The sequence below is a fragment of the Pelobates fuscus genome, chromosome 6 (genome assembly GCF_036172605.1).
Source record: "Pelobates fuscus isolate aPelFus1 chromosome 6, aPelFus1.pri, whole genome shotgun sequence".
NCBI lineage: Eukaryota > Metazoa > Chordata > Amphibia > Anura > Pelobatidae > Pelobates > Pelobates fuscus.
Genome location: NC_086322.1, coordinates 275,458,496 through 275,479,032, shown reverse-complemented (window position 1 = coordinate 275,479,032; position 20,537 = coordinate 275,458,496). Strand labels below are relative to the sequence as shown.

Genomic DNA, 20,537 nt, shown 5'->3' with positions numbered 1-20,537 from the left:
ATGTCAAGCTTTTCTTTAACACGCATTTTAATCCTCTTTTTTCTCTTGTTTCTAGGTTTTAGGTTTGTAAAGAACCAGAAGTCGTAGCCACCATGGTGCAAAAATACCAGTCACCCGTCCGGGTGTACAAGCAGAGCTTTGAGTTGATTATGGCTGTGAGTATTAAATATTATAATAAAAATTATCGTATTTGCATTTATGAAGTAGTATCTGGTAGTAGGGTAGGTGATCTGCACATCTTAGATTAGACTAGAGCAGGCATAGGCAACCTTCGGCACTCCAGATGTTTTGGACTACACCTCCCATGATGCTTTGCCAGCATTACGGGGGTAAGAGCATTATGGGGGATGTTATCCAGAACATCTGGAGTGCCGAAGGTTGCCTACCCCTGGACTAGAGTGTATCGTGGAATACATTTAATACATAGGTTAAAAATGTTTCCATCTCTGAGTTTGATAGTAGTTTGGTGATGAAAGAATATTTCACTATTCATTAAATACCAAACTACCTACCCACCTAGTCCGGAAAGATTTGCTCTCCTGGCTTCTCTGTTTAGTGTATTGAACAAATTGGAGTCCAACATCCATTGTAGTGATATGTGATAATCAGATGTTGCACACTGGTGTGTTTTCTCCACCCATGCTGCACACTCGGGAAAGAAACCGTTCTTTGTTCTTGTCATGTAAAGATTTTTTTTTTTATGTGAATACCCCTTGATCTTGGAACAAATGTTCAAACAAGTGGTGGGGAGAAATTGTGCAGCATTATGGTGAAGTTCAATAAAACCATTTAGATACCGTGTTTGTCACTGTTCTAAAATGGGAAAATCTTTAATATGTTCATTTTTGATTGGGTTTTATGGCGGCTGTACAGTTGCTTTTCGTTGGTGCTGTTTGCGTTATTTTCTTATAGGCTGATTGTGAGCCATCACTTGTGATTTTTAGGTTACAGATTGCTTACAGGTGGTGAGATGAGGTCAAATGAATAAACCCTATATATTTTTGATGCCAATATCTTCTTACCGCATCTCCTAATAATTGCAAGGAACTGTCACTCTCTTCAAGGCTAATCTAATCTGTTGTTTAGGAAGATGCTCTTCATATCTGCTTCAGCGATTGACAAGATATGGATAGGAGGCCATACATGTCTCCAGCCGGTTAACCCCTTAATGGGACACTCTAAGCATTAGAACTACTTTACCTTTTATGAAGTGGTTTTGGTGCATTGCTACTGGACTTTTTATCCAGCAATGGGGATCGGAAAACCCTACTTTTTCCAGAAAACATTGCAGATGCTGACTTCCAGCATCTGCAATGCAATTATTATATCACACCTATTGCAAAAAAACTATTTGCACTGTGTGTAAACTATATTACTACATTTACATTTAATAGGTATAGTTTAAAAAGGTAAAGAACCTACAAACACGGGAAAACAAGGGCGAGTGAAGTACAGAAGATTTTGCTCTATATTATAAGTACATTTACTAAGAAAATTTTTTATTAGTGTGAAAAAGAAGGGAAAATGACCAACGGTAGATTCTAGAAATGTAAAGTTAAGCCATTAATTTTCCTTAGCAGAAGATAATAACAAGAAATAGTTACATTTCAGTAATGTCCATAACTGGAAACAAGTAACGAACTAGAGACATGTAGCTGTCTGTAACAACTATAAGAAAAGTAAATGTATCTTGTGAGGCAAAAAGCACACTTGGAAGAGAAAAAGGAGATATCGCCTAAATGTCTAGTTTGGATGAGTCCAAACTGGCTGATAAATACCTATCTACCACCACAGCTTAGCAATCAGATAACAACAAAATATTAATAATAGTGCATGAGAATAATGAAATATAGTATAGATTTAGGTACCTTAGCTAAACGTTAGGCTAACAGAATATAGGTTGTACTTATAGATAAATATAGCACGTAGAAGCCCCAAATCTGTAACAAAAGGGTGTTTAAGGTGTCAACTCAGTCAATGTCTAGTAATGGAACGATACCAATATCTATCAATGATATATAACCCGAAGTCGGTGCCTTTTGTGTGTGGAACCTTCGGCCCTCCAGATGTTTTGGACTACATCTCCCATAATGCTCTTTGAGCCATAATGCTAGCAAAGCATCATGGGAGATGTAGGTAATAACATTTAGAGGGACGAAGGTTCCACACCCGTGCCCTGTAGGGCTCCGGTGCAGTCCGGGGTGATTCATCTCAGAAGGGCTATCAGACCTCTCTAGTGGGGGGCAACTGGGGGCAATACCTTGTGCAGCCACCAACAAAACGCTTGTTGTGTTCTTCATTCTGGATTCTTCACGTTGCCTCAACCGCTCCCAAAAGGCAGCACAGATGTTATCAAATGTTGCCAGAAAGTTGGGGTCAGGCCTCGCATATTGTGTGTCACGGGGCAGTCCACTGTGAGCACTCCTGGGTTATCCTGTAAGGTTGCTTCCGAGGATCGTTCTGCAACAGCGATAGTGTCAACTTTCAGGAATGCTGACTAGGATCCCCAGCTTTGAGGCAAGTCGGCTGGGTTATGTAGAGCCAGATTTGTAAGCAAAGAACTCGCAAAAAGGGCTAGAATGTTGGCAAAATTGCTGGAGTTCATGCAGTGTGTGACCGCTCGCCATGCTGGTCAAGCCCCACCCCCTTTTTCTGTTGTATTTAATGTTTCTTTTTGCATGTTTTCATTTTCCTTTTTTCTTTTTCTTTTTTACTTTTTGCACCATTTGTTATCTGTTCTCTGTTTTGCTCCCTTTTTTTGTGTATATTAGAGATGGGATTTGGCACTAGAGATTAAAAACTATATTGCGTTGCTTATCACTTACCTGTGCTTACTGAACTTTTCAGAGTTCATGGTTAATGTTTAGTACACTTGTTGCAATGCGATCTTGTTCTATCACTTATTTATTTATTTTTGCAAAGTGAAAAATATTAATAAAAATTCGTTTTTTGCATATTAAATATTTCTAATTGAGGGCGGTATCTTCTATTATTATTATTATTTAAAAAAAAAAAAATTACCCAGACCACTTAATTGAGTTGAAAGAGTCTAGTTGACGATAGTATTTTTTTTTTTTTTTTTAAGGGTTTAACACAAACAAAATACAAGTCTTCTCAGTGCATCTTGGCAAGAACCGATTAACTTGAGTCCCTGGCACTGGTCGAGTCAGCAGATCTGTTTGCTATACATTTTCATTTCTTTGTTATACAAGTCATGGAAAAGCCCAATATTTCATATTATGTAAACCTTTTTTATTGTCCTATTTACTAATCCGTTTTGAGCATAGAGATTCAATTCAGCAGTATCTCGTGGTAGCGCTGTGATGTTCAAATAGAGAACAGCATGTACCAAGTAACACATTGCATTGCTGCATGGTTCATGAGAGATTTCACACACTCCATAAATCTCAGTCTAGTGTATTAGCAATAATCTAATGCCTTATATATTTAGTGCGTATTACCATTCGGTCCTAGATTTGGACTGAGCTCTTTAAGGGACTATCGTCTATTTGGCTGAATTTACAATTCCTGTGTGTCGACACTGTCAATAAAGCATTCTGTGAGCTTAAACTTTATTGTGCTCCCAAAACCACAGTTAACATTTTTATAAATTAACTGTGTGCTTTAAGGTTTTAATCCATTGATCTCTAGAGCTTGGAAAATAACTGTTGTGTAGTAGAACAATTATGTTTTATTTAAAAAGAGTGTGTTGTGTTGTTTGCATTTATTTTATTTGTTATCTTAGTTTCTGTTGAATCGTTTACAGTCTTTTATTCTGTATATATTTGCTATAGGCTGAGCAGCAGCTATATGGTTTTTAGAACAATACAGCAAATTCATCTAGTTTGTGTGGACTTCACTTCTTGCCAAGGCTTCTTACAGGCCAGCCAAGTAAAGTCTCTATTGATTCTTTTGAATTGTTACGTCATGAGCTGAGAGGTGTGCTAAATACAAATCAACAACACAAGCCGAAAACCCTTTTTTATATAAACATATAATGTTTAAGTAAGCACCATTTAAAATGTTGCCAAGTGTGTGTAAGAATGAATCTTCAGACTATTTAAAGGAACACTATATTATCCGGAATCTAAACATGTGTTCACTATAGTATTAAACTATTTAGTTTTCCGGCCCCCTTAGATCGCAGTAAAAAAGTGATTAAACTATTTATTTTTTCTCCCACGCCATGCCAGTCTTGCCACTGCTGGTTTCATCAATCTTGATTATCTCAGCCAATCCAATGCATTTCTACAGGAAAGAATTGGGAGGCTATTGCGCATTAGCGGCAAAACGCCAATCAGCATCTCCTCGTAGAGATGCAGGGACATGCTATAGACACTAGAACAACTACATTAAGCTGTAGTTGTTCTGCTGACTATAGTGTTCATTTAAGGGGGTGCTAGTAAGACTGCACCCAGCCTTTGGTGTGCTTAGGTTAAATTTGTGACCGTGATACTCGCCAAATATATTTTTTTCATTTGTATCACCGTTTCTAGTCAGGCTCACAGTGACTTAAAGGGACACTATAGTCACCTGAATAACTTTAGCTTAATTAAGCAGTTTTGGTATATAGAACATGCCCCTGCAGCCTCACTGCTCAATCGTCTGCCATTTAGGAGTTAAATCCCTTTGTTTATGAACCCTAGTCACACCTCCCTGCATGTGACTTGCACAGCCTTCCATAAACACTTCCTGTAAAGAGAGCCCTATTTAGGCTTTCTTTATTGCAAGTTCTGTTTTATTAAGATTTTCTTATCCCCTGCTATGTTAATAGCTTGCTAGACCCTGCAAGAGCCTCCTGTATGTGATTAAAGCTCAATTTAGAGATTGAGATACAATTATTTAAGGTAAATTACATCTGTTTGAAAGTGTAACCAGTTGTTTTTTTCATGCAGGCTTTGTCAATCATAGCCAGGGGAGGTGTGGCTAGGGCTGCATAAACAGAAACAAAGTGATTTAACTCCTAAATGACAGTGAATTGAGCAGTGAAATTGCAGGGGAATGATCTATACACTAAAACTGCTTTATTTAGCTAAAGTAATTTAGGTGACTATAGTATTCCTTTAACTCTGAAGATCAGTTCTATTTATTTTAATCATTTTCCCCACACATCCTGTTAATTTATAGTCTCTGCAAACCAAAATTTGCCAAGATTTAGCTTTAGAAATGTAATTTAAGCATTACAATATTTATCCTAGATTTTCCAAAAATTAATGGAAGTTTGTTTGGTGTTTAATATTGTATTGTATTGTATTGTACTGTGCTATGCCTACTTATAGAAGGTATCCAAGGAAAGTCTAATCTTTGAAAACTATTTATAATCTGTATTGGTGCACTTTCTAGCAAAGCAGGTAATGTACGTTGGGCGAAACGCATAGCAAAACTGCCCCAAAGATTGGACATGAATGCACAGAAATGGCCTGGTCACTAAGGGGTTAACACCACGCGTGACTGACGGTTATTAATTGGAACGACTTCCCACCGCACTCAATCATTCCTTGAGATTAAATTTGAAAATCATTTGTCAAGATAACCCGCCCGCCTTTGGATCTCCTCAATAGTTTACTCCTTAAACTCCTCACACATGAGTGAATGTGAGGGGTTAACAGCTTGAGAGTATGGGGGCAGCTCTAATTCTTATCCTTCGCGTTGGTAGGACACGCAGTATATGCAGTCCCCTTGATTGGAACTCTGCGTGCTAATCCAGTTTACAGGCATCTAAATGAAGTCTTTTGCAGCATAAACACTACTGTTGTAAAAAAATGTATTGTGTATACACCTCGTTCTGTGCAATGTTACATGCTTTACTGTACATTGTTCACATTCACTTTACTGCGAAACATCCGAGGTTTATTCGATTTCAGTCTTGTTTTTAGTGGCTAACAGTCAATAATGGGGGGGGGGGGAAATGCTCTCCGAACATATAACTCGACAGCCAATAACCATCAATTGACCCACTTAAAACTTGTGACCATTGAGTATCTGAGCATGTCTGAACTCGAAAGCTTGTGACTTGACTGCTTTTTTGAACTTAAACCGTTATGTCAAGACGCCAAACGTTTTATTTCATTTTTTATCTTCTTTAGGCACAGTGCTGTGCAAGCCATCATTGCAGAATTAACGTGTCTGCTATATGCATTGCTGGTGGTTGTTTTGAAGTAGAGCTTTTTTGGAAAGATTAGTGGGAGTTTCAGGAAGTGAGAGAGGTTGTGTTTTTGTCGGAGGGCTCTGAGCTATTCAGCTGCTATGCGGAATTGATCGCGAACATTATGTTCTGATGGTAGTTTTTTTTGTTTTTTCAGAATCTGTGTTTCCGTATTGTAGAACAGGACAAACCTAGTGCATGTGAATTGAAACCACATGACCATGCAAGTGGCCAGGTGCTTTCTGAACCACAAGATACTGCAGGTTTCTTTTTTGGATTTTATGTTTTATTTTTCCCTTCCTTTTTTTCCTTTTGTTCAACATTTACTTTTTTTATTTGATATCTCCCTCCTCCCATCCCCCCCCCCCCCCTTTTTTAATTTTTTTTTTTTTTTTATTAAATGCTTTTAGGTTGTCAGTAAAGGCAAAACGGTGGTATCATGGGAAATGCAGGTTGCAAATGCCTGAACGGCCAAAGTTGGCATTTTTACAGGGTTGTGATGCCAGAAGCAGCCTGTCTCCATTGCCCACTAAGCGGCCGAACTGTTTTGTCATTGGCCAGTTCAGAACTCTTGTTTTAGGCTGGTTAATTAAAGCTGCCAGGCATCAAGTTTCCCTTCCGGCGGCTATACTAAATATCTGTGTGTGTGTGGCATTTCTTACTAAAACTCTGCACATATAGGGTTTTTCCACCATGACCACTTAAAAATGCAGAAGTCGTCATGGTGGTTGAAGTAACCTTTTATTCGCTAAACTTGAATCGCAAGCTTTTCAGTTCAAAAGTGATCATTAACACACACTGTAAGCCAAGCATTAGCTACCCATTGATTAAAAAAATCGAAATGTACCTTTTAAAAAATAAAAATAAAAAAATGTTCTCAATGGGGAGCTGCTGCTTGGCTTAGTGCAGAGGTGCCCAAACGGTAGATCCCCGGATGTTTTAAAACTACACATTCCATGATGCTTTGTCATTCTAAAAGCATTCTGAAGGCATTGGGCACCCCTGGCTTGGAGTGACTTCTCTAAGCCAATTCCTGACAGAGATTCAAAAAACTTTTTAACCCCTTAAGGATTCAAAAAACGGAGAGAATGTGGGGGTCTCCTAGCTCCATAACTATCTAATTTGAATGATGTCATTATGGTGACTGGTGCGTCTCTTCAAGCTCTGTTTATTCTAAAATGTGCCATTCTCTCCAGTTCCTAGTTATTTTTATTATTATTATCGCCATTTATATAGCACCAACAGATTCCTTAGTGCTTTACAATATTAGAGGGGGAATTTAACTATAAATAGGACAATTACAAGAAAACTTACAGGAATGATAGGTTGCTGAGTTTTAAAGCACTTCTTAAACGATTGAACACTAGGGGAGAGTCTGATGGCGGTAGACAGGCTATTCCATAGGAAGGGAGCCACCCGCAAGAATTGCTGTATAAAGAGAAAATAGAAGAGGACCAAGGACAGTGTCTTGGGGGACTCCAACCGAGACAGGACAAGAGGAGGAGGTGTTATTAGAAAAGGAGACAATGAATGAGCATTAGGAGAGAGAAGAGGAAAACCACAAGAGGACAGTCACAGAGACAGAGTGTTTGAAGAAGGAGCGCTTGACCAACAGTGTCAAAGGCAGCAGAGAGGTCAAGAAGAACTCGTATGGGTTAGTGGCCTTTGGATTTAGCTGCGGTTAGGTTGTTCGTAATTTTGATAAGAGCAGTCTCAGTAGAGTGGAGAGGACGGAAGACAGATTGAAGAGGGTCGAGGAGAGATTTGGAATTGAGGAAGTGAGACATATGGGTAAAGACAAGTCTTTCCAGACGCTTTGAGGAAAAAGGGAGCAGGGGTATGGGACGATGGATGGGGAGGACCGGTCAAGAGATCGTGTTTTCAGGATAGGTACTACAGTGGCATGTTTAAGGTCAGCAGGGACAACGCCAGAAGAGAGAGAGAGCAGTTGAAGATGTGTATTAAGGAAGGCACAAGACAGGGGGAGAGACATCTGATAAGGTGAGATGGGACAGGATCGAGCGGGCAAGTGGTAGGGTGAGAAGAAAGGAGAAGCGCAGCCACCTCTTGTTCAGTAGCCGGGGAGAAAGTCTAAAGGGTAGAAAAGGCAAGATCTACGTGTGGTTGAGAAAGAGAACGGCAAGGTGGGGAGATTCTTTCCTTAGCTGTTCAATCTTGTCGGTAAAGTAGCATGCAAAGCTATCGGCTGTAAGGTTATTTTGGGCGGTGGGCACAGCAGGGCAAAGAAGAGAGTTAAAGGTGTCAAAGAGACGCCAGGAATTGCGGGAACATGAACTAATGAGAGAGGAAAGGTATGACTGTTAGGCAAGGGCTGCGCTGTATGAACACAATATGAATCTATAATGGAGAAAGTCTGCCTGGGTGCGAGATTTCTCCAGGAGCGTTTAGCACAACGGGACCAACTTTGCAGGTAGCGTGTTGATTTAGTATGCCACAGCTGGGGGCATGTCCTCCTCGAGGTGCATGTTTGGAGTGGGGCTGTAGCTTTCAAGGCTGAGGTGAGGGTAGTGTTATATGTGGAGATGGCCAGTGAGGGACAGGAGAGGGAAGGGATGGATAGCAGTTGTGGATCAATATCAGCTGACAGCTGCTGAAGGTCAATAGAATTAAGGTTCCTTCTGAGTTGAGGGGGTTAGGCTGAGGTTGTTGGGTGAGGGGTAAACGAGAGCAAGCGATAAGAGATGGTGATCAGAGAGAGGAAATGTAGTGTTGCAGATATTACAGTGTATATATATACTCGACTATAAGCAGAGTTTTTCAGCACACTTTTAATGCTGAAAAAGCCCCCCTCGGCTTATGCTCTAGTGAGGGTTCCAATTGCATTGCCAATAATACAAACCCAGCGGTCCTGGGGAGGCCCGCAGAAGCACTTAGTTACCTTCCCAGCAGTTCCCTTCAGCTCACCTGTCTAAGTCCCGCGGCCGTCAGTGTTGCCACTGGTTACCATGGCAATGCTCCGCGCGGCACGCAGGCTGTGAGAGTTACACAGCGGAGCTGCTGGGAAGGTAAGCAAGAGCTTCTGCGGGCCCCCACTGCACAGCCCATGCCACCGGACCACCAGGGATTGACTTATCCCCCATCCCTGGCCAAGTATGAAGCAGGGAGGGGGGACTAAAAAAAAAAAAGTTAACAAATAAATATTTTAAAAATTAATAAAAATGCCCTTTCTGCATTCATTATGCGCACACGCACTTTCTGCATTCATTATGCGCACACGCACTTTCTGCATTCATTATGCGCACACGCACTTTCTGCATTCATTATGCGCACACGCACTTTCTGCATTCATTAAGCGCACACGCACTTTCTGCATTCATTATGCGCACACGCACTTTCTGCATTCATTATGCGCACACGCACTTTCTGCATTCATTAAAATACACCAGCGGTTCCCAAAGTGTGGGTCGCGACCCACTGGTGGGTCACAGGGCGATGCCCAGTGGGTCGCGCTGACCCACACATCCAGGGCCGCCGGGGAGTCAGGCAAGCAGACTGATCAGGAGGGGGCACGGCGGCAGAGCTGCAGACCGTGTGATAGAAGTCTCGCGAGCACCCAGAGTGTCACCATGGCAACACTCTGGGAGCTCGCAAGACTTTTTTATTACACTGTGCAGTTCTGCACCCGGCGGAGCTCAGACCAGAGCGTTACCCCACTGGACCACTAGGGACACTGGACCACCAGGGATGTTTAAAGAAGTTAGGGCACAGAGACCAAACAATGCGCCCCCCCCCCTCCCCACTGTAACCCCTTCTCTGCCTCCCCACTGTAACCCCTTCTCTGCCTCCCCACTGTAACCCCTTCTCTGCCTCCCCACTGTAACCCCTTCTCTGCCTCCCCACTGTAACCCCTTCTCTGCCTCCCCACTGTAACCCCCTTCTCTGCCTCCCCTCCCCACTGTAACCCCCTTCTCTGCCTGCCCTCCTCCCCCCACTGTAACCCCTTCTCTGCCTCCCCTCCCCACTGTAACCCCTTCTCTGCCTCCCCTCCCCACTGTAACCCCTTCTCTGCCTCCCCTCCCCACTGTAACCCCTTCTCTGCCTCCCCTCCCCACTGTAACCCCTTCTCTGCCTCCCCTCCCCACTGTAACCCCTTCTCTGCCTCCCCTCCCCACTGTAACCCCTTCTCTGCCTCCCCTCCCCACTGTAACCCCTTCTCTGCCTCCCCTCCCCACTGTAACCCCTTCTCTGCCTCCCCTCCCCACTGTAACCCCTTCTCTGCCTCCCCTCCCCACTGTAACCCCTTCTCTGCCTCCCCTCCCCACTGTAACCCCTTCTCTGCCTCCCCTCCCCACTGTAACCCCTTCTCTGCCTCCCCTCCCCACTGTAACCCCTTCTCTGCCTCCCCTCCCCACTGTAACCCCTTCTCTGCCTCCCCTCCCCACTGTAACCCCTTCTCTGCCTCCCCTCCCCACTGTAACCCCTTCTCTGCCTCCCCTCCCCACTGTAACCCCTTCTCTGCCTCCCCTCCCCACTGTAACCCCTTCTCTGCCTCCCCTCCCCACTGTAACCCCTTCTCTGCCTCCCCTCCCCACTGTAACCCCTTCTCTGCCTCCCCTCCCCACTGTAACCCCTTCTCTGCCTCCCCTCCCCACTGTAACCCCTTCTCTGCCTCCCCTCCCCACTGTAACCCCTTCTCTGCCTCCCCTCCCCACTGTAACCCCTTCTCTGCCTCCCCTCCCCACTGTAACCCCTTCTCTGCCTCCCCTCCCCACTGTAACCCCTTCTCTGCCTCCCCTCCCCACTGTAACCCCTTCTCTGCCTCCCCTCCCCACTGTAACCCCGTCTCTGCCTCCCCTCCCCACTGTAACCCCGTCTCTGCCTCCCCTCCCCACTGTAACCCCGTCTCTGCCTCCCCTCCCCACTGTAACCCCGTCTCTGCCTCCCCTCCCCACTGTAACCCCGTCTCTGCCTCCCCTCCCCACTGTAACCCCGTCTCCGCCTCCCCTCCCCACTGTAACCCCTTCACCGCCTCCCCTCCCCACTGTAACCCCTTCACCGCCTCCCCTCCCCACTGTAACCCCTTCACCGCCTCCCCTCCCCACTGTAACCCCTTCACCGCCTCCCCTCCCCACTGTAACCCCTTCACCGCCTCCCCTCCCCACTGTAACCCCTTCACCGCCTCCCCTCCCCACTGTAGTCCTTTCTCCCCCTGCCCCCCCACACTGTAGTCCTTTCTCCCCCTGCCCCCCCACACTGTAGTCCTTTCTCCCCCTGCCCCCCCACACTGTAGTCCTTTCTCCCCCTGCCCCCCCACACTGTAGTCCTTTCTCCCCCTGCCCCCCCACACTGTAGTCCTTTCTCCCCCTGCCCCCCCACACTGTAGTCCTTTCTCCCCCTGCCCCCCCACACTGTAGTCCTTTCTCCCCCTGCCCCCCACACTGTAGTCCTTTCTCCCCCTGCCCCCCCACACTGTAACCCTTTCTCCCCCTGCCCGCCTACTGTAACCCTTTCTCACACACTCCCTCCCACACTGTCACCCTCACCTCCTGTCTCTGTGTGTCCTTTTGTGTATTTGTGTGTCTGTATTTGTGTGTCTGTGTGTGGGAAACTAAGTGTCATTGTGTGTATCGCTGTGTCAATGTCAAGTGTCATACATAAAAAACATGCTTACATTGCAACACACATTGTGTATATGTATATTTTCTAAACACACTATACACACACTGAATCCACTACACACACACTGCAATCAAACACAAACATTACATACAAACACACCCCTGCATTAAAACACTGAAATTATCTATAAACACCCCTTCATTCAAACACCAACACTAGACACTACACACAAAAAGCACACCTGCATTTAAAGTCCTACACTACATATACATACACCCCTGCATTCAGATGCAAACATTACAAACAAGTACACCACTACATTCCAATAGCAACAGTACATACAAATACACCCATACACATATACGTAATACAAAAACATGCTTACATTCAAACACTGCTCACAAATATAACCCTGCAATGATGTGCAAATGGTACATCCCCATCTGGCATATTATTGTTAAAGTTCTCCGACCGATCTACCTTTTGGCCACACTTTCACTAGATAGGGGCCCAGAAAATATACTTGCACCAGGGTCCTCTCTTTATTAGTTCCACCACTGGGATAATCAATGTGAGGTGCCTGGATGAAACAGCAGGACAACAGCATTTCTGATTCCGAGTCTGTGAGTAAGCAGTTGTATGTCTCTAAAACTGATTGCCATGATGTGTAACGTTTCTGCCTCTAAAACTGCCATGATATATCAACATTATGCATCTAAAACTGCCATGTTATGCCAATTTTATGCATCTGAAGCTGATTGCCATGTTATGCCAATTTTATGCATCTGAAGCTGATTGCCATGGTGTGCCAAGTTTATGCATCTGACTGTTTGCCATGGTGTGCCAATTTTATGCCTCTAAAGCTGATTGCCATGGTGTGCCAATTGTATGCTTCTGAAGCTGATTGCCATGATGTGCCAAGTTTATGCATCTAAAAGTGATTGCCATGATATGCCAAGTTTATGCATCTAAAGCTGATTGCCAAGGTGTGCCAAGTTTATGTATTTAAAGCTGCCATGATGTTCCAATTGTATGCCTCTAAAACTGATTGCCATGATGTACCAATTTTATGCATCTAAAGCTGATTGCCATGGTATGCCAATTGGATGCATCTAAAGCGGATTGTCATGGTGTGCCAATTGGATGCATCTAAAGCGGATTGTCATGGTGTGCCAATTGGATGCATCTAAAGCGGATTGTCATGGTGTGCCAATTGGATGCATCTAAAGCGGATTGTCATGGTGTGCCAATTGGATGCATCTAAAGCGGATTGTCATGGTGTGCCAATTGGATGCATCTAAAGCAGATTGTCATGGTGTGCCAATTGTATGCATCTAAAGCAGATTGTCATGGTGTGCCAATTGTATGTCTCTAAAGCGGATTGCTATAGTTTGCCAATTGTATGCCTCTAAAGCGGATTGCTATAGTTTGACAATTGTATGCCTCTAAAGCGGTTTGTCATGGTGTGCCAATTGTATGCCTCTGAAGCTGATTGCCATGGTGTTTTTTTTTAAAAGTGGGTCTCGGCCCATAAAAGTTTGGGAAGCCCTGATATACAGACACCACACAAACACAGACACTGCATTCATTATATAAACACTCTGTATTTACTATACACACGCTACACGCTACACACACACACACACACACACACACGCACACACATATTCTGGCATGCATATTTTGTGAATTTACCTTAATAAATGGTAAATGTACAAAATATTGGTAATTTTATTGTTATCTATTTTTATTTAGAAATTTACCAGTAGCTGCTGCATTTCCCACCCTAGGCTTATACTCGAGTCAATACGTTTTCCCATTTTTTTGTGGTAAAATAAGGTACCTCTGCTTACATTCGGGTCCCCTTATACTTGTGGATATGCGGTAGATAGAGAGGTAAGGGGGGGGGGGGCAGAATTTTAAAGGAGTAGTGGGGTGAAAGCAGAAATCCACCGCCGCCACCTTTACTCTCCGCTTGTCTTGGGTTGTGGGTAAAGTGAAGACCATCAAAGAATAGTGAGGCAGGGGTAGCAGTATCAGAGGGAGAGAGCCGTGTTTCCATTTGTGCAAGTAGGTTTAGGGAGTGTGAGATAAAAAGGCCATGGATTAAAGTTGATTTAGCAGTGTGAATCCTGTTTTAGGCACTAGACGTTCAGAACCCAGTAATTTTGATTGCAGGAAGTGTAAGGGGAAAGCTGAGCTACATTTCTGATAATAGAAGTGGAACATTTTGGTTTCCTGAGTTGGACCGTTTCTAGGAGAGAAGGCATTGTCAAGCTCCTGGCAAGAAGCTGGGTAATAGTGTCGGGAAACTTGCTGATAACTATTACCGCATGATTTGGATTGGTCCATGATCGGAAGAAGTAAAGGCTTGCCAGCAATATGTTATGGAATGTGTTTTTGAAGCCAGCCAGTTCAGTTATAAAAGTATTTGGCTGCGCTGATTTATTTTGTTGGCAGGTATACAGTGCAGTGCAGATGTACAAAATCAGCCTGATGGATACACCTTACCGCTTCTGACCCTTCTTTTCTTCCCGATCATTTCAGATTTTGCATCTATGCACATACATTGCAGCCTTTTTTTATCGAGAGCTGTACAGAATTCAGTGTTGCATAAGTGCATTAAATGGTTGCAGTGAGAGTGAGTTTATTAAATTGCTTGTTTTTAGTACATGCCTGCTTAGGAGTGTGCCAAAATCAGGTGTATACAGATTAATAAAAGTTACTTGCACACTATCCCAAATATATATGCACATTTTAATAATTGTAGGTTTTTAGTATTACTCCAATGGCAATTTAAGTGTAAGCTCAACAGCCACGTCAAGACAAACCGATGAATTTTACGGTAACTATTCACCTTGCTTCAGGTAAAATAAAAATCTGAGACAGAGGGGGATGTTTTTCTAAAACGTTACACACTGATTAACCATTATTAGGGAACGCATGGGGTGGGCAGCAACATTGTAACTATTTTTGTATACAAATATATACAAAAATAAGTCCTGCGCTCAAACTCCTTACTCCTGGACAGCAGTAATGACTGTTAAAGTACCGTATTTATTCGAGTATAACGCTCAATTTTTTTTACCGATTTTTAATTTAAAATTAATGGGAATGGGAGTTTGAGTACAGGACTTATTTTTGTATATTTGGGCTCTCCTTGGCTGTCCAATTACAGATTGCTACGCCCCTAGATAAGAGATAGGTAACCTTCAGCTCTGCAGATGTGGACTACTTGCTTTGCCAGAATTATGGTTGTACGAATATTATGGGAGATGTAGTCTGAAGTGCTAAAGGTTTCGATAAGTCTTGATTTGTAGTTCTGCCTGTTTACCCCAGTTTTTACATTGCATTAATTCAAACAGGTGGCTCCAAGCATAGTCAAGTCTGTGGACACATGGCCATCACACCTTCAAATTAACTTGTTGGACTTCCCATTCCAAAATAATGGACAGGAATATGTAGTTGGCTTCCCCCCTTTAATGGCTATAACAGTAGACACTCTTCTGGAAAGCCTTACCACACGAATTTGGATTGTGTGTAGGAATTTGGACCATTTAGCCAAAAGCGCACTGGTGGATGTTGGACGAAGAAGATCTGGCTCTCAGTCGGTGTTCTAATGAGCCTATCGGCTTCCGATTTAATTTATTTTGATTCATTCATTCCTATTTGTTTCTTCAAGGATTAACCAAAATTTGGCAATTTGTTTTCCATGATCATTTTTAATAATATGAGAAAAATAAGATCTTGATATCACAATATCTTGAAGGGTGTGTGTGTTGTTTACCATTCTAAACACTAGCAAAGCATTGTGGGAATTGTACCTCTACAACACCTGGGGGCTATATTTTGCACACCCCTGCCCTAAACTAAACTGTGACAAAATTTGGAGTATAAATATATTTAGTTACAAAGACTGGAAGCATGTTTAGTGAATTGTGTTATTCATATCCAAAGGGAAGGTTTCCTAAACACCAACAGAAGGGAAAATCATGGTAAATTTGTAATTTCAGTAGAACGGTAAAATCGTGCCTTGTACATATAATAATTTGAAGATTTCTGCATGACCTACATTTCTCTGGTTGAAGTTTCTTTTGCAGTCCAGGCTTTATCCTTATCCAGCACATTACATATCCTGCTGTGCTATGTGAAATCCCTAAGTAGGCAGTCTTTTTCCTACTTTTTTTCCCCCTCCTCTCTTTCCATAGTTTCCACTTTGTTGACATTATTGTGAGATCACGTAGTGTGCTTTATAGGCGTTAGCGGTTTTAATTTTCCACTAGTAGTACTGCTGTTGCATATTTGGAATTTTATTAAAACGACATCCAACCTGTTTTGTAATGAAATGGCTGCATAACAGGTATCCTTTAATTTACAGTGAGCATATTTAGAAATTAGATTGCTTCCATAAAATACTCTGAGTAAGTTATTTAGAACACGATCAGTTATATAAATGGTTCTAAGTAGAATATAAATCTAAAAATATACAGAATACGTCTTCCCTGTGGCACCACACCCTATTGGTATCAGGAGCATTATCAAATTAAGAAATCTACATTTACAAAACAATTGTGCGATCAGTCAATATTAAAGGGCATTTTAAGACTAAATATTATTGTGTTTATTTTTAACCATAGTATACTCTTCAGGGTAAGTTTAGTCCCAGTATCTGTTCATGCTTTTCACCCCACGCCATCTCTTGTGGCTTGATTATTCAGCCCCTGGTTTAGGCCGAGAAAGGGCCTAAGCAGGGTGTCGCCTAGCCGTGCCGCAGCATTTTGTGGGTGGGGGTTTGCCGCTGTGGTATTATTGCCATTCTAGTGCTTTCCACTGACCTCTCTCGCTCCCCCCACTCAGATGCTGCACAGATCTGATCCAGGCGTGTTGGCACCCTGCCACCGTAGTGTGTGGGTCAGCGTAGTTTGTAGGAGCCGTCTTGGTCTTGGCAGCCGCCACCTTAGGTAAGCAGAGTTTCACTGCTTTCTCCTGCCTGTGCTCATCCAGCAGGGTTTGTGTGTATGTAGGTCCAGGCTTGTAGAGATGCCGTGGTGGACTGGGATGACCCCCACTGGTCCAAAGGGGGGGAAGGATCTGGGCTGGGAGACTGGGCGCGTCTCCCGCTCCGCATCAACTGCTAGGCCGCAAGATGGACCTGCCTCGGCAAGTGCGTCTGAAGAGTACATGATGCCCCAACCCCGAGCGTCGTGGGGTGGGTAAGTGAGGTACCCATTTAGCTCCGCTGTATTGCATCAAATAAGGCTTAAAGTCAGCCACTCGTTCAGAGCTTCGGGTGCATGCGGCTTCTCTGCATGGCGGTCAAGCTCCGCCCCTGCTTCATGTCCCTTTTAAACACCAAGAAATATATTTAATATTTTATTTATCAACTCTTGTTACCAACTTCCTACCATTACTCCCTGCTCAGCATACACATCTTAAATTATAGTGGCCTTCATTGAAACATGGAATTGAAAATGGAAGGCCCATAGTCCAGATCTAGAAGGTGCCTCTGTACATGAAACTGAGGAGCAACTGGCTAATGCAGTTTACCACTGCTTTTATATACATGCCAGATACGGATCAAAGAGAAATCCTGCCCAGCACTTTGTTCGTGCTCCTGCACGCATTAGACTAAAGCCGATAAGCTGGATTCTCTACTCTTGATTTTTGATGATTTTTTTTTTCTCTTGTTTCTTTGCTTTTATCCTTTGATATACCTATCCTTTGTCTTCTCCATGTGCATCCCTACATTACCTGAAGAGATTTAATTGAGGACATTTGAAACAAAGTCCCTTCCTCTATGAAACGAGGTCCCTTCCTCTTTGAATTCATAATGAAAAATAATTACAAGGATTTACTGGTATTATCTTTCTTGTATGTTCTGTACAGGATTTTTTGTTTTGTGAAAGGGACACCCTAAGCACAGTAACCACATTATTTCTTTGCAATGGTTATGGTTCCTGGAGTCCTCTTGTGCCACTTCACTGTTTTTGATTGATGTAACAGTGAATTGCAGCCCACCATTACCCACAGCCTCCCATTCCCCCGACAGGAAGGCCAAGGTGGTGGAGTTGCACCCCACTTTACGCCATACCAAATCATGCTATCAATAGTGGACCGTGATTGTCTGACTGTGTTAGCAAAAAGCAGTCTGCCACTGCCCTACTGGCATACCTCCCAATGTACAAAATACAATTAAAGTGAGTGTGCACAGTAAAACGTTGCACTGCACTAATCAGACGGTGTCTCTAGACCATCTAATTGACATAGCCATGTTTAACTCTATTTCTGTGGCAGCACCTCTAGTGGCCGCCAGTATGAGCAATATTTTAACTTGCAGGTTTAAACAAGGGGAACATGGCTCCCTTTATTAATTAGACCTCCTTCTTTATTCAATGTTACTGGTCAAGTTCTGTTTTCGGTGCTCGTATTTGCAGAGATTATTTCAGTTTTTGGACAGTTTATCCCCCACCAGCTTTAAAAAAAATCTAAAAAAATCACTGGATACATTTTGTTAGTAGAATCTAATGTTTATTAGTTGTTAACAGATGTCCTTTTCCAAGCAACTGTTTTTGTGAAGACAATTTTGAAGCTTAATCTAAATAGACTTTCTTTCTAGAATATCTCCATAAATTCTGTCTACGCTTACCCACCAAACGTAGCATTAGTGCTTTATCGGTCTGTTTTGACCCAATTCAGTCAAGTAGAACAAGGCCCTCCGATGACTTGCAGTGTTCTCGGACTGAACCAATGGAGAGCTGTGAGAAAGGGAGGGGAATTAGTCGGGCAGAGGGACAGACCTCAAATGACGGATTAAGCACAACATTAACACTGAGTGCTCGTAATTTCTGCAGCGATCCTTTATTACCATCTATTGGTGAAATTAAAAGGTATAATAATCAGAAACATTCCCTCTTTATTTACTGCATTTAAAACCTTCTGAAAAAAATGCTGCATTCAGCAGATATTTCTAATGTATGCTACGGTTCCTTGTAAAATCTGTATCTGTAATGCATCACATAAATCGTTTGTGCCCACATATAATGCGTCTGTTCCTTCCTTTTTTAGTTGTCTTTGATCGCAACATTTTTTCAGTATCCTGCAAAATGAGAATGAAATGCACATCTTTTTCACATATTTTATGGCCTTTCTATACTGTTTGAAAATGTAAATGTGTTTTTATACAGATCAACGTGAAAACAAGATTGCTTGCTTGATTTATTTATTTTGCCATTTGTAAACCAAATTAATCTTTACCTGTGGTCTACCTTCTTTCCATATTCGTTCAATAAATGTATATTGAAGAAAAACCGTATGTACAGAAGTAAAATGAAAATACAGTAGTAAAACATGAAACGTACATTGGCGTATTGTCCCATTACAATAGGAGGAAATTAATGCAAGTGGTGCATAGATTACTGCCTCCTTGTAGTTCATCAACACTATACATCCGTCTATGCCCACCACCGCCTGAATCTGCCCATAGACTTCAAAACTCCTAGTGCTTTATAGGTATAAAGGGTGTTAAATTCAGAGTCCTAAAGATGCTCCACCAATAAGGTACAGAGGTGCAAGGAGAGGGAGAAAGAGAAACTCCTTACCACCAAACAGAAGCCACCAGACTAGCGTGTCATATGCAACCACGCACTGGATGATCTATCCTGCCCCTCCAACCCCATTAGCTGCTGATTGTGCATATGTAGAAAAGTCTGCAGAAGACAAAAATTCCATCCAGTAAAACCACTGACCTCCGAAGGGCTCCTGTCTTTTAGTAGTGTTGGCACTCAATGAATCCACTCTCACCTCCTTAACTTGCGCCACCCACAAAGATATGGGTGGTGATGTACCCTGCTTCCAAAACATCGGGATCAACACCTTTTGCCTAGTCCAGGAGACAGCGGATAATAGAATTTTAGTAAGCTTGCTGGGACATTGCAGTATGATGAAAGCTTCACTACCTCATACATGTTTCACCAGAAATCTTGGATCTCTGAGCAGTGCCTACAAATGTCAGGTCAACACCTCTACCCCCGCAGCGCCAGCAGGCATCCAAGGGCGACGCGTTCCATCGCTGTAATACATATGTGGTGTAGTACTACTGTGTTAGGAGCTTGTAAAGAAAGCTTCTGTGTCTTTGCATCTTGGAACCATATATGGATTATATATGGATCCGTTCCCATTCACTCTCAGTAAGTGTCCATCCCAGGGTTTTCTCCCACTTTCCTTTTTATTTCTATTAAAGGTAACCAGAACAATTACAGCTTATTGTATTTGTTCTAGTGAGTATAATAATGCCCTTCGGGCTTTTTGCAGTAAACTATGTGTTTTCAGAGAAAATGCAGTGTCTACATTACAGCCTAGTGATACCTCCAGTGGCCACTCCTCATATGGCTACTAGAGGTGCTTCCTGGGGCAGTGCTGCACACTGTGTTCTTTTAAAGATTATTTTGCTTAATCCTATGGTGCACTACGTAGTATTATATCTTCAGAAACTTTACTTCTTAGTAAAGTACTCTAGTTTGTAAAATAAACCAAGCAAGTTTACAATATACAATATTAAATTTGTCCTCCTCCTAGCATGAACACTGTTTCAGTCTACACCAAATTTACTTAATTTACAGATTTCTGTAATTGTTTGGTTTTGAGGAGTTAGTGGAACAGGATATTGTATATATTGCTATTTGAATTGTTACACTTTGTATTTTGAGTTGTACCTTGCAGAGCAATCCTATTGATACTGCTTTGCAATTTTCCAACGTAAATTTTATTTGTGGGCAGCAAATAAAGGTTGAGAGAACTGGGATAACTTGTTTCT

At 42.7% G+C, this 20,537-nt stretch overlaps 1 protein-coding gene across 2 annotated transcripts in view; it reads left to right on the top strand.

Annotated features, from left to right (window-relative positions):
• The window catches only part of SEC14L1 (SEC14 like lipid binding 1), a 56,527-nt gene that overhangs the window by 13,447 nt on the left and 22,543 nt on the right, over nucleotides 1–20,537 (top strand). For both annotated transcript variants that reach the window (XM_063459187.1, XM_063459188.1), the window contains exon 3: nucleotides 56–155. In XM_063459187.1, the coding sequence (XP_063315257.1) occupies nucleotides 93–155 (63 nt within the window). In that variant the 5' untranslated portion in view covers nucleotides 56–92. The remainder of the gene's footprint in view (nucleotides 1–55; nucleotides 156–20,537) is intronic.